At 40.7% G+C, this 13,787-nt stretch overlaps 2 protein-coding genes across 2 annotated transcripts; both read right to left on the bottom strand.

Annotated features, from left to right (window-relative positions):
• Nucleotides 1-643: 643 nt before the first annotated feature.
• On the bottom strand, nt 644-6,921 carry atxn7l2b (ataxin 7-like 2b). Its single transcript, XM_082518986.1, has 9 exons — nt 6,790-6,921; nt 6,229-6,297; nt 4,703-5,015; nt 4,259-4,476; nt 3,976-4,058; nt 3,615-3,799; nt 3,035-3,203; nt 2,684-2,805; nt 644-1,739 (listed from the first exon to the last, which is right to left on the bottom strand). Exons 1-9 carry the CDS (start codon nt 6,884-6,886, stop codon nt 1,220-1,222), a joined length of 1,776 nt encoding a protein of 591 aa, XP_082375112.1. The 5' UTR covers nt 6,887-6,921; the 3' UTR covers nt 644-1,219.
• A 546-nt stretch (nt 6,922-7,467) lies between these two features.
• On the bottom strand, nt 7,468-10,923 carry sypl2b (synaptophysin-like 2b). The gene is made up of 6 exons (XM_082518802.1): nt 10,730-10,923; nt 10,508-10,585; nt 9,685-9,803; nt 9,386-9,581; nt 8,847-9,038; nt 7,468-8,733 (listed from the first exon to the last, which is right to left on the bottom strand). The coding sequence occupies exons 1-6, from the start codon at nt 10,745-10,747 to the stop codon at nt 8,626-8,628; spliced, it is 711 nt and encodes a 236-aa protein (XP_082374928.1). The 5' UTR covers nt 10,748-10,923; the 3' UTR covers nt 7,468-8,625.
• Nucleotides 10,924-13,787: the final 2,864 nt, after the last annotated feature.

Raw genomic sequence — 13,787 nt, 5'->3', positions numbered from 1 at the left:
CATTTGTTGAAAATTGTTTTTAGGCCCAGCACATTTTCTTTTTTTCCTCCACTTGTCTAGACTCAGTTTTTTTAAGGACACACTGCACATCCTGCTGAGATGTGCCAAGTCTTCAGCTACTAGCTGATAAATGGGAATGAAAGTGTTTTTGCAACAGTCTGCTAGTAACAAAGTGTCCAAAGATATAATCTAAAATTGGTTCTTTGCCAAGTTATCCATTACATGTAGACTCAACACAGCTCTATCCCTTGAGTTAGCTGTCTTTTAACACTTGAATATTTTAAATGGCTTCACAAACAAAAAAGTCCTCTTTGAAAGACCTTCAGAAAGCCTGGAGAACCACTGATGAACAACAAATTATAAGAGTCTGGCTCCTTGGAAACAAAATATAAAGAAATGAGAGGTGGCTTGAGATCAATGTCGTTTATATCGTTAGAGAAAAAGCAGTGCATTTTCCAGATGCATATATAGCACCATCTGGTGTTTAAAGATGAAAAATTATCAGACGAGTAGATGCAATCGCTTTTATGAATTGAGTGGATTTCAATTTATCAAAATAAGTTTTAGTCATTAGTCTTTAATGACTCATCTGTACAGAACCGCTGTGAAATAATGAAAATCAGAGAGCAAGAGTAATGCAAGACTTTAATTGTTCTGCAACAAAAAAACTTAGTAACTTTAGCAGCATTATGAACAGACTGAGGTATACTTATGTTCTTAAACAGTTTTTATAAATTTAGCAAGAACAATTACAAATATGTCAATACAAACACTTGTTCCTGAAATCTTTGCATAAAAACCTGAAGACAAATATACACAAAAGACAAAAACCACACACACATTCACACACTCATACTATGCTGGTACCAGCTGTCCTGCACCGCTTCATCTCCAAGTGGTCGTTTTAAGACTGGCCTCTTGTTTGGCTGAAAAGCTGAGATGTAAACAGCAACTGTCACTTACCAAACACGTTTACTGTTGTTACATCACATTCAAATTAAAATGAAGAAGACGTACTGTCCATTCATGACTTTAAAATAAAAAAAGAGGAATGGATTCAGAATATAAGATAAAAGCAATACTGTGTTTAGGGGTCGAGCTTTTTGTCAAACCTTTATGTAAGTACATGTTGGATATTTTCTCCCTTCCAGAAGGCAAAGCTGGAGCAGGAAGAATGGGACAAACATTTCAACTTAGAGATCGTTGAAAGTGAAGAAGTTCAGGTTAGTAACTCGCTGCTGCTTTTGCGTTTCTGAGCAACACTCATGTGGTCATAGGCCACCACTTTCTGCTGATCGCCTGGGAGCTTCCCTTTGCTGCGGGGAGAGCGGTGATTTGGTACAGGCAAAGGGCGACACTTCTTCACATCTGACTGTCTCTTCGTAGACTCTCGTGGCTTTTTTCCATTTGAGAAGGTAGCACTGTCTGGTCGCTGAGGCTGGCCCTTCTGATGAAATAAGGGATCCCTGATGTATCTGGAGGCTTTGATCTCACTGCTTTGTAACTTCTTGACAGCTTTCTGTGCTGCGCTTGCATCTTGCATAAGTTCCACCTCTATAAGCTGAGCTTTGCTGGGACTACACACTCTCCCTGACCCGACACTTGCAGACGTGGTAGGATAAGGCGGTTTAATACTGTAAGAGTTTGGCTGACAAGGATTGTTTTCAAACTGTACCAGTGAGGTAGACTCAAGGCTGTGGGAGTGTGACCTGAGACCTGATGATACTTTAGGCATTTTCCTGCAAGTAAAAGAAAAAAAAAAGTGAAGGTAATTCCAATAAAATAAAACTCAAAGGCAGATTCACTTACCATGAGTTTTCTGCACTATTAGCTGAAGCCTCATTTTGTTATTAGATAAATTAAACAGCGGCCTCAAGATGTTAGCTGTGATTGCTTTGACATCTGCAGGCTTAAGGTCTGAACTGTTTCTAGTACTAGACTTCAAAAAGAAACACAGTCCAATAATACTCATGGAAACCAGCTGTCACGAGTTATTTTCACCTCACTGCGCTGCAATGCTAAAATTAAAAGTTTGTACTGTAAATATGGCACAATCGGGCAAAATCACATCACACACAAAAAGAGATGTTTCTTTATATTGTGGCAAACATTGGTGTTAGCTTATGCCCTTATGCCAGACCAATGGCAAAATTGTAATGCTGACGGATACCATGGCATTGTTGTTCCAGGTATGGTTTTGTGTTTCAGTCTTCTGAGTTTTGTCAGGGGTGTTATTTATAAATGTAACCAACATGGTTGTGGTTAAAAAGCAGAGGATGCGGTTGGTGGGGGTTTGCATCAAGATGAAGGATTTGAAACAGTGTGTTCTTTGAGCATTAAAGCATCCAAAGCTATGAAGCTGCAAATGAGCCTCACGGCAGGCATCAAGGCTTTTCTTTGTAATATAAGTGAAGACATGCAGTGCAAACAGATGTTTTTCAACCCGTCAGCAAAGGTAGGAAATAGAAAAGAAAAAAAAAGCTGATGTTTCTGTTATTTAGACAATTACCAGGGAGTAGCTGAGGCCATCCACAGTAGACCTCCTCCCTGTAGCGATTTCAGTGTCTAGTTCAGTGGAGGCTCTTGCATATTGTGGATAGTTGTCTTTTAAGCTCAGTCAGCAGGTCTTTTCTTCAACTTGTTTTGGGCAAATGGGTGCCATTTAAAAAACAGTAATACTCACTTCCACAAGTGTGTGCTGACATGGCGCTCCAACATGGCACTGAGTGCAAAGCGCAGGTGGTGCAAACGCCGATCAAATGTGAAGATGCTGCAGCCGAGCGTGCGACATCCAAAAGTGCATAGCTGCATGAAAGCAATGTGTAAATTTCCACCGTTAACATCTTTAAAAAGAATTGAAAGTACATAAACATCCACACCACCCTTTTTTGTTTTGAGAAATATAACATGGATTTTATGCTATATTAGAAAGATTATCACACAGCCCCTCTGAAGACAGTCATTAAAGATTTTTTTTAACGTAACAACCTTCCCATCAACCAGCTGCTGTGCATTTTGTATATCTCGCCCTCACCCCAAGAGGTTTGGGGTGCCAGGGTGTAGCAGGTAGGTCTGTGGCTTCATCCTGCTCATCTTCTTCACTGTCGTCACTTGACAAAGTGAACGGGTACGGAGGTTGCACTTCCGCTTCCACAGTGCCGTTACCCTCCTCCTCGGGAGAGCTTCCTGATGGATTCCTGGACCTGTGTGAAGGCAAAGTAATGCAAACGTGAGACTGTTGTGACAGCTAGCGCATGGCCCACAAAAAAACATTAAAATAAAAAACCTACATCAGTTTCATGTGATAAAATAAATATGCAGATATGCAAAAGACGATGCATACTTATCAGGACTGTAACATCTGTCTGGTAATCCTCAAGATTTCCATTCAAAGTGTTTTTGGGGGTTTTTTTACTCGTAATGGAGGAAAGCTCATTATAGCGTGGACTAACACAGACTGAACTACAATGGGAGAACTGCAGCTCAACAATTTGCAATTATCCTGCATCACCGTACGACGCTGAGTATGCAGTAGTATGTTGCTTTCTTATATAACTGAAAGAAATACTTAATTTACTGCAATAATCTGCTAAGGTATACACTAAGACTCATACCCTTGAATGTGGCAGTTGTTGCTGTCTTTATTTGTTATTTTTTCCCCGTCAGCTTCCACATGTTTCTTTTTGTATTTTGATTCATCACGAAGCTTCTCCATATCTTGATCTGTAGCTGAGGTAGTTCTCTGATCAGTGGTCTTAGTCTCTCCCAACACTTTCTGCTGATGCTTGACTGAATCAGCCTATGAAAGAAAGAACCGTGAGAGAGCAGTGCAAAAGAGAAAAGGAAAAAGTGACATAGTTTGGTTTTGTATGAAATAATAAAAGATGCAATTTCCAAACTTTTATACAGTTAACTACAATAAGTAAATGATAACAACTCTGGGCAATGTGCCATGACAATGTACTGAGAGTTTACATTGCACATTAGCTCCCTGTTGCACAGCGTCTTCCTTTCGGGGTCCAAAACTCTGCCGTGTTTATTCAGATCACATTCTTTTTCTATGTGGAGAAAAGCACAAACACAAAGGTCAGTCAGCAACAGCAGGACTTGTCAGGAGGATCCATGCAGGCTGTTACTTAAAAATGCAAATACTGATGTACAACACATTAAGCCCAAGTTAACACACTAAGTGGGCAGACTTCCTAGAAAGCAGCAGGGGAAGTAATAGACAAAAGTTGGGGGGAAAAAGCTGACTTACTGTGGATGTTTTTGTAAATCCGGCTGTAGGTTCTTATGCCCCGCTGAGGACAGTGAGACTCAGTGGACTGTTCAGCTGTCAACTTCTGCACAGAGGATTTCTCTAACAGAGTGGAGGTGGAACAGTCGTCAGGGGGCAGGGGTGCTGAATGGAATGGAGGAAGGCAAGGCATGGAGGACGAGTGAGGGTTTTCCTCAGGGAACTTCACAGAAGATAAACTACAGAAAGAAGTTTAAAATGAGCTTAGAATTAACTTATTAGATTCATGATATTCAGACTTACACGAGAGACAACACTGATATTTATGCAAGATATAAACTAGAAGATGTAAATGTGTTTTTGCCTACATCTCCAGGAAGAGCAGGGAAGAGTTCTCCAATAACAATTAATCTGTTAATTTTAGCATTGACTACTAATTCTTGAACGGGCACTCGTAAACAGTACCTCACTATATATTTGTGGGTCTTTGTAGACTTGTGCTGTTGGGCAGGTGAGGTTGCAGATGAGGTGCCGCCCTTTTGACATCTGCCTTCCTTCTTCCTTTCCATAGAGGAAGAATTATTAGAAAGACCGAGGCTGGAGCAATTTAGCTGCTGAGGCGCCACAGCGGATGGCGGGTTACATATCTTTGTAACAGAACCATGCAACCTTTCACAGTGCCTCTCAAAGGCTTGAGGTTTCACCACCTGACCACACTGGCTGCACACCACCAAATAAAAATCATCGTGTGCTGGGCAGTGGCCATATATGTGCATATCTATAGAGAAGAAAAAGAAGGAGAGACAAAATTAGGTACATTTATGGTCAGATGTTTACATACACTCATGACAACATGATGTGAATGTCATTTGCGGCTTTCGATTATTTCTTTGAACTGTTCTTTTTTCCAGGGTGGATGATTGTACAGCAAACATCTTTACTGGCTTTAAAAAACAAGAATTAGGTGCACAAGTTTGAATTTATTTTGGAAATGTTCTAAAGCACACAGGGTCAGAAGTATAAATACGGGCTCAACACAGCCATGGTCTGAGTTTCAGGAAGGCCAATCCAGAAGCTTAAAGTGAACTTGGTTTATCCATTTTAAAACCAGCTCTGATGTGCACCTGGGATCATTTTCCTGCTGGAACACCCATCCAAGTTTCAACCAGCTAGCTGCTGAATTGACGTGGAGTTGAAGAATTTGAAGCTAGTCCTCTTTCTGTGAATTGTACCAGTGCCACATGATGCTACCACCACCATGCTTAACAATAGGTACAATGTTCTTATGTTTTAAAGTCTTACCTTTACTTCTCCAAACATACCAATTTTCATTGTGGCCAAATAACTCAATCTTTGTCTCACGTGACCATGAAACCTTTGTGCAGAAGGCATATGGGTTGTCCATGCAGGCGGCTGCAAATTTCAGTCGAGTTTGAAGCCGTCAGCTTTGGACCAGGCACCTTCTCGTACCAATGCAATGTAAACATAGTGACATTGGTGCTCCAGGAGTTTCCAATGCATGACAAGCTTGAGCCTTGGTGGTTTCTCCTTCTTAGATCTTCACTGAGTTCTTTAAACACTCCTATTGCAGTCAGTATCGCTTAAGCCAATGAGTGATGTCAAGCAAATCTACCAGTTGTAATTAATCATGATCACTAACAAGAAGTTAATAAGCCTTGGCCTTGTCAAGTTAAAAGATACCGTAAAAACTTCAGCAACACTTATTAAAAATGTAAGTTACTGTATGTCTACATTTGAGCCTATTATTTCGACCCTGTGTGGATGAGAAAAAAAATCCAAAATAAATTCAAACATGTACATCCAATTCTTGTTTTTTTTAAAGTCATTTAAGATGTATGCTGTACAATCATTACACCCCGGAAAAGCAAAAGTTCAAAGAAATTATTAAAATCCACAAATAACCACGACGTTCATGTCCGTGACGATTGTAAGCAAATTTCTAACTGAATGCGCCCAGTCACAGTCCTCACCTTCTTTTCCGAGCGTCATGGTCTCTGAGCAGTTCATCCCATACTCGTCATCTTCAACCTTAGACCCAGCTGCAGGCAAAGCAAACCCGTGAGCATGAAATACTAAATTCTAGTATCTTCTTGCAACAAACGGGTTTATTTGGTTATACAGTAACAGATGCATATCACACATGAGAGGGTTTCACGCGTCAGTTTGAATTATTCATCCACAGCTATTGCCAACTGATTACAGTCACTTTTGCTGTAAAAGCTTTAAGTTGAGCAAATTTTCAACTAAATTAATGCTCTTGTCTCTGATCCAAAACAAACCGCGTCTTTCAGTAAGACTTTAACATTCTGTTTTCACCACATAACAGAATAAGGAGGAAATTCTTTCCATTTGTGCTCATAGGTTGTCAACAAACGACGAAAGTTCGCTGCACTAGGACCCAGCGCGTCTTTTGTTTGGGTCGTGCCTTGTGTCGCTGTGTGTGTTTAAGTACCAAAAAACGAAACAAATCGTCGGATGCTGACGTTATGACGTGCTGGGAATCAGGTCTGGAGCTGGGGTGCACGACTCACCGTCAGATGATAAAACATTCACTCTGTCTACCCAACAGCTCCAGTTTAATCCGACAAAGTCGTCGAGATTAGGATTTCGCCGATCCAAAGCGGCCATTGTAGCTCTTGCGCGCTCACGATTCGCCAGTTCACGCGCAGTTCACGAAGCTCGTGACCGTGCTGATCCATGTTTACTCATATATTGCCAGAGTTTTTATTATAAAAGTACAAAATTTGAGATTTTGCATCGCTTTATATTACCTATTTTAAATAAATACTGTATATATATATATATATATATATATATATTAGTTTAGTAGTAAAAGTTTAACTTATTCTGCAGCGCTGTAGTTCGACGAAAAATGGCTCCACAGCAATTTCACAAAGCTGGTCATATGCTTTTTTTGTGTCTGAACAACTGTGCAAACCATAAAAATGTTCCAGTAAAACAAATTAAACATATACACGCTGTGTTTTTGAGTTCAAAAATATTCTGCACTTTATGCGGTGATGAAGCTCAGCAAAGGTCAGGTATCAGGTCTACACAGGTTGTAAAATTTTTAAGTGGGGCTCAACCATTACACACGTAACCCTTAATGTGTGTAAGACCTGAACTCCAGTGTACCCGCCTTACAAACATGTTATGCAATATGTGCTGCCACTGAAATAACAGGCATAAAAAACTGATCTGACAACAAATATGGTTCTTTCTTTTAATCAAGCAAGACATTTCATGTCCACACAATTTCTTTCTGTATTCGACCACAGACTCCATTCTCTTCTGTAGCATTTTAACAACAATTTGATTGATAAAGCTGGAAACTGGGAATCAAGCCCGCTCACAAAAAGTAGGAAATCATAAGAGTGGTGGAAATTAAGGCAGATGGCTTGCATTCCCTTATAACAAAGAGGAGGTAGAAGCCTCGCAAAAGAGAGATAAGAAATATACAATTACTGAAAACAGGCAAGAGATTAGTCAACCATTTAAGAAAAAAACAAAACAATAAAAGAACCAATGAGTAGCTAAGCTCACACAAGAGGGTTGACAACATTACTGAAATAGTGTATTGAACAATGTAATTTTAATACAAACTCCTCAATTTAAACACACTCCTTGATTTAGAAAGATCTAGAAACAGAAAAATGCAAGTCCTATTGGGAGAAGCGCCCAATAAATATCTTATAATTCCAAGCAATCGTGAGAAATGTGAAATTCCTAAAGAGTTGGCATGTTCCTAATGAACAGAGGCATCACATACAACAAAATATTTAGCCGTTAGTCTAAACAAGTGAAATCAGCCTGACGTGAAGAGATGATGAGGCGTAATAACAAAAAAGATTAAACGGGACTCTGACCCACTTTAAACAATCTCACACTGGCTACTTTTTTAATGAATTTTTCGAAACTCTATATTTTCAGGCCTTTATAATAAAGATTGTGCTGAAATTCGTATCCACAGTCTACAGTTGTGTTAAGAATCAATGCACTTAAACTATATTTTATTTGTTAGGTTTCTTGCACTTCATACACTCAACAGCCCTGAGCCTTTAAAAAAAAATTTCTGAATGCAGAATGTATGGTTACAAAATACTGCACATCCATAGTCTCATTAGAAATAAGGGGCCCTTCATATTTGATGCATAGATATAAAAATGTTCTTTGTAAAATGTGCTTGAGAGAAAATCCAGATCTGAAATTAATACTGCAAAAAAAAAAGAGCAGTCAGTTTGAAATACATTTGTTATACGTAGAATAGTATTTTTCCTTTTGCAGTCCTAACCAAAAGCATTTGTGTAGGAGCACTACATGTTAGACTATTTTAAAATGACGTGGCTGTGTAGTTAGAATGGCTTCGGTCACCCCTCCACATTTGCAGGTGGGTTGGCCGATTTGTGGAAAGGCGTTTCCTTGTAAATAAACCAGCAGTTGCCTCCCCACAAGATGAGGTTAAGAAAACCAAATACCTGCCGAAAAATAAAACAGAAGAAGTCAAAACTGTACATGGGTAATTTTAAAAAAAGCAAGGATAATTATCCATTTAAGGCTTATTACTTAAAATAAATTGCATAAAGCTTACCACAGAGGCATTCAATCGACCCATGGAAGGCAGAGCCCCCGGTGCGCACGTGTTCACGCCACCTTTGCAAACGTCAATAAGAGTCCGCAAGAATGTAGGATCGGTAGCCCTCTTGACATCAGACAAACCTTTACCCCAAGCAGAAGATGATACCAACCACAGGAAGGCGAACACTGCAGTCAACCCCAGGTCCTTATTGAGCAGCAAAAAATACATGTCACTACAAAACCCACAAGGAGACCCAACTGAAATGTTTTCAGCAGAGAACAGAGCAGTGTCCAGCTGCTTGGAAACCACGCCCTCCCCAGTTTTTCATTTTCATATCTCTGTTAAATCCTCAAACTTGAGAGTGGACATCTCGTTATCTCTGCTCTCCTGCATCACTAAAGTGAATAATTACAAATCATAAAATATGTCCTTACTTCAAATTTGCTTTAAATTGGTCGTTTTGTAATGTCATCTTGACCTGTGAGCTGTTTGGAGGACGACCTAGCTAAGCCAAAACAACAGAGAAATAGAGTGAATCCAGTCAAACCTACCAGGATTGGGCCCCGACTAGGTTCCCTGTACAAGTGGTTGTAACACAAATAGATGATTAGCGTGGCGGTGCTGTAGAGGAACGCAAACACACCAATACAGACATAAAACTGCGCAGAGGATGAGTGGTCTCCAGTCAGAAAGTAATTAGTGGATGTTCCATTACAGTTAGGGACAGCGTAGGGATGATCCATCAACCTGTGTACACACAAAGAACGCATTAGAAATTATGACAATCGTTAAAGAAAACACACTTTCCGGTAAACTGGAATCTGAGGTGTGGCACTGTTTGTTTTGGCACCTGAATGGGTAGTTAAAGTTTGCTGTTATTTCTTTATTTTCTGTTCCGTTGCATTTGACATTGATGCTGGATGAGCCACTGTAACCTCCGGTTGTAGCAAAGGCAAATATGGAGAAGACCTGCACACACACACACACACACACACACACACACACACACACACACACACACACACGAATATATAAGATAAAGGGATACAAATTAAGTGCTCAGGATAGAGTGCTGAACATAACTGTCACACAAATGTACCCACACTTCCTTCCAGATTTTATGCAATTAACTTTTTTTTTGGTTTGGTTTTGTGTAAGACAGGAAGTCTTACACAAAACTATCAGGGTGACAGCTGTACAGAGTAGCAAAATCCGGTCTTAAAGTCATGCAATGCTGCCAGAATGCTTTATCCAGTAGCTGGAAGCGCAGAAATGAATATCAACCTGCACATATGAAATAAAATTTGGTTTTATGCGGCTACGCATGTTAATCGGACCCTATACTGTAAACCCTCTGGCGTGCAGAACACTGAACATCCTGCCTGCTACACGTTGGTTTTTGGTTTGAGCCGCATAAAGGCCTATTATAGGAAGGCATCTTGACTCGAGTGCAACTGCATGCCGTATTTATAACAGTGCTACAGCTCAAATGATGAATTGGATGGCTTATCTGGGCGTAGCAGTGGGTCACAAGACAAATAACACAATCAAGTTATGAAGTAGTTTTGCAGCCAAGGAGGCTTCCTACGCAAAGCACACCCCGCCATACAGGCCATATGGTAAAAAGTAAAAGGAAAGAAAGCAAAAAAAAGAAAAGTGAGGAAAAAACTTACCCATTCTAGCAAACGGATGAATGCCAAAGGCTCTTTAAGAGGTCCAAAGTCAAGACTGAATCCCGAAGTCATCACTTTCTAATCGAAAATAAAGACACAGCGTGAGAAAGACGGAGTTGCACTGCCGAGGAGGGTCGGGCGTAAATAGGAGTGTTTGCTCAAAAGTGTCCATTCATCAGATATACGTCATTAACTGCTAAACTCTTCCTGTAGCGCGTTTACCTGCGCAACGGATTCCATTGTTTCCCCAGACTCAAAATCAGAGTTTAGGAGCGGTTATGAATCGCCGATCCTGGTCTCTTTGCAGCTGCGTCGAAGATCCTTGGTCTTGTCAAAACTTTTCCAACAACTTTGCTGACTTGGAGCTGACAACACGTGATCCCCGACGAAGGGGGGCGCTGCTTAACAGCAGGGCTCAAAGTGGAGGAAATGCCATCCGGTAGCTCCTGTTTGTTTTTCGCCACTAGGCCTTCATCTTTGTAGGTTACACTACACAAGAAAGAGTTTTTCAGAGCTTACAAATGCAAAAAACATGTGAAATTAAATTTTACTAGTTGCCCTAAAGACACAGAAGTGTAAGTGCCAGAAGTAAACGTGGTATTTGCAGAACATTTGAGATCACACAAGTTATTCTTTATAGTTTTCATGTGGACTTACATGAGCTTTAAGTGAGATGTACCATTAATTTAATCGTCCTGATAGTGTTTCTTGTCTAAGACTTGCCCGTATATGTCTTAAAGTTTGCTCACGTTTGCTTCACATCCCTCATGCATGGATGTCTTTAGTGTGTATATAGTATGAGCTGTAGGCCTGTATATGTGTCCACAGCTGCACTGTGTCCAAGTGTATTTAATGTTTCTGAAAATTGCAGTCAGGTTCTGTTAAATTTGTTGACATGCTGTGGAAGCAAATTCGATTCCTACTATGATTCCTGTGAATCATCTGATGGTGCTGTGCAGAGTTTATTGCATATAATGAAAAAAAAAAAAAAACCCAACCAGGATGTGTTGACTTAAGGAGGAGCCTTTTAACACTTAAGTAAATTTGGCTTTTTTTTTTATTAAGCCTGTTGAGAAACTCTTGCTTCGCTTACCAAAGTGATGACCATTTGACCTTTTGAAAAAGTAGCGATTTATTTATTTCGGTGTCTATAATCTACTTGTCACATTTTCAAATAATTCTTTAAATTTAACTATTTTGCTACAAAATCTTATTGGTTAAACTGGTGCATTAGTGATGGCATTGACACTGCTGTGACTCAGAGTCAGTATTGAGCCTGTATTTGTTTGTTTGCCCATGGAAGAAAAGTCAATAAAATCCAAGATTTTGATGTGTGCAAGATCAAGGGAACAGTTCACCCTGTCCGGGATAGGGTTACTGGGGCGCCCCCCACCCCAGGCCTGGGGAGGGTGCCCAAGGGTGAGCATCTGGTGGCCGGGCACAGCCTGAAAAGGGGACATGGGCCCATCCTCCTGCAGGCGACCAGCTGGAGGCACAGTGGGAGTCAGGTCAATGTGTGCCGTGCAGTGGCCAGGAGCAGAGGCCCTTGCGGACCAATCCCCGGCTACCAACACTTGCATTTGGGACATCTGGGACCGATCGTGGCTCAAGAGTTGGCAGTTTGTCTTGTAATCGGAAGGTTGCCAGTTCGAGCCCAGGCTCGGACAGTCTCGGTCGTTGTGTCCTTGGGCAAGACACTTCACCCGTTGCCTGCTGGTGGTGGTCAGAGGGCCCGCCTCTGTCAGTGCTCCCCAGGGTGGCTGTGGCTACAATGTAGCTTGCCATCGCCAGTGTGTGAATGGGTGGATGACTGAATGTGTAAAGCACTTTGGGATCCTTAGGGACCAAGTAAAGCGCTATACAAAGACAGGTACAAATACATTTACCATCTGATAAGGATGTCTCCTGGGTGCATCCTGGGTGAGGTGTTCTGGGCATGCCCCACCAGGAGGAGGCCCCAGGGGAAGACCCAGTACATGGTGGAGAGATTATATCTCTCGGCTGGCCTGGGAATGGCTTGGTGTTCCCCCCGACAAGCTGGAGGAAATGGCTGGGGAGAGGGAGGTCTGCGCATCTGGATGGATGGATGGATGTTGATGTGTATTATATCACAATGAATTACCAACTGGATTAAAAAAGACAGCTGTGACTCTCAACAGCTCCAAAACCAAAGATTCACATATAGATGAGTAATTTGATTGTTTTTTTTAAGGAATTTGTGACATCAAGATACAGAATGTGACTAGGGGTTAGGTATAATTGAATATTCTTCCTTACTGCCCTAATCATGCTTCTCTTTATTTAGTGGGAACCAGTTTTATTTTACTTCATATTGTGGATATAAAGTGCATATCCCACAATAAAATTTGACATATTCGAAAATCAAATAATCTAGCGCTTAACAAACTTAACAAACTGCTTTTTGTTTCTTTGTGTTTCTTGGCATATTATCAATTATATTGTTAGTTAATTGATCTCGTGGCAGGTTAGGCCTCCAGTGCTTAACAAATTTGTGAGACCATCTACCACAAAAATAAGAAAATATAAATATTTTAGAAATCTGTCAAAAACATGTTTAAAATGACTGAATGCACTAAACTGAATTCATATTTTTACACACCCATTTTAGCTGGCACACTGGACAGAAATTAATCAAGAGAACATTCAAACACTAAAAAACAGATTTTATTTCTGTCTTTACAGGTGAAAGTAAGCAAATGCAATCTGGCATCTTAATCAAAAGATAACAATGTGCTGTCCAATTTTTCCAGCTTTGTTTGTAAAACTTGTGGATATTGACAATAACTATATTTTAACATTAAAACCAACATTTCAAGAGCTTATGCATATTGGCTGACTGGCCATTAGCCATGAAACATAACAAATGATTTGGGTTATTACCATTCATCCATCTTCTTCTGCTTAACCAGGGGTCATGGTGGCAGCAGCCTAAGCAGAGAAGCCCAGACCTCCCTCTCCCTGGCCACCTCCTTTTGCTTGTCCGGGGGTCAGGGAAACAGTAAGGCATTCCCAGTCCAGCTGAGAAATATAATCTCTCCAGCATGTCCTGGGTCTGCCCTGGGGCCTCGAAATAGGGGAACATGCCCAGAACACTAGCCTAAGGATAGCCATAATTTGGAGAAAGCTCACTTTTGACTCTTGTATCCACGATCTTGTTCTTTCAGTAATTACCCAAAGCTCGTGACCATAGGTGGGATGTGGACATACACTCAGGGTATCTCAGGTACCCTGGCAGAGTGTATAAGGATCAAATGGCTCA

Source organism: Aulonocara stuartgranti (genome assembly GCF_965226115.1).
Source record: "Aulonocara stuartgranti genome assembly, chromosome: 20".
In the NCBI taxonomy this organism is placed as follows: Eukaryota; Metazoa; Chordata; class Actinopteri; order Cichliformes; family Cichlidae; genus Aulonocara; species Aulonocara stuartgranti.
This window is presented reverse-complemented; position numbering and strand designations above follow the sequence as displayed.

Excerpts from the sequence above, each read along its gene's own strand:
- atxn7l2b (XM_082518986.1), bottom strand. The coding sequence starts at position 6,886 with ATGGCCGCTTTGGATCGGCGAAATCCTAATCTCGACGACTTTGTCGGA. Across the intron at positions 4,477-4,702 it reads ACCCACAAATATATAGTGAG|TTTATCTTCTGTGAAGTTCC; the intron begins GTACTGTTTACG and ends TTCTTTCTGTAG. Across the intron at positions 3,800-3,975 it reads ACAGGGAGCTAATGTGCAAT|GCTGATTCAGTCAAGCATCA; the intron begins GTAAACTCTCAG and ends TTTCTTTCATAG.
- sypl2b (XM_082518802.1), bottom strand. Across the intron at positions 9,804-10,507 it reads TCATCCGTTTGCTAGAATGG|GTCTTCTCCATATTTGCCTT; the intron begins GTAAGTTTTTTC and ends GTGTGTGTGCAG. Across the intron at positions 9,039-9,385 it reads CTAGTCGGGGCCCAATCCTG|GACCTGGGGTTGACTGCAGT; the intron begins GTAGGTTTGACT and ends CTGCTCAATAAG.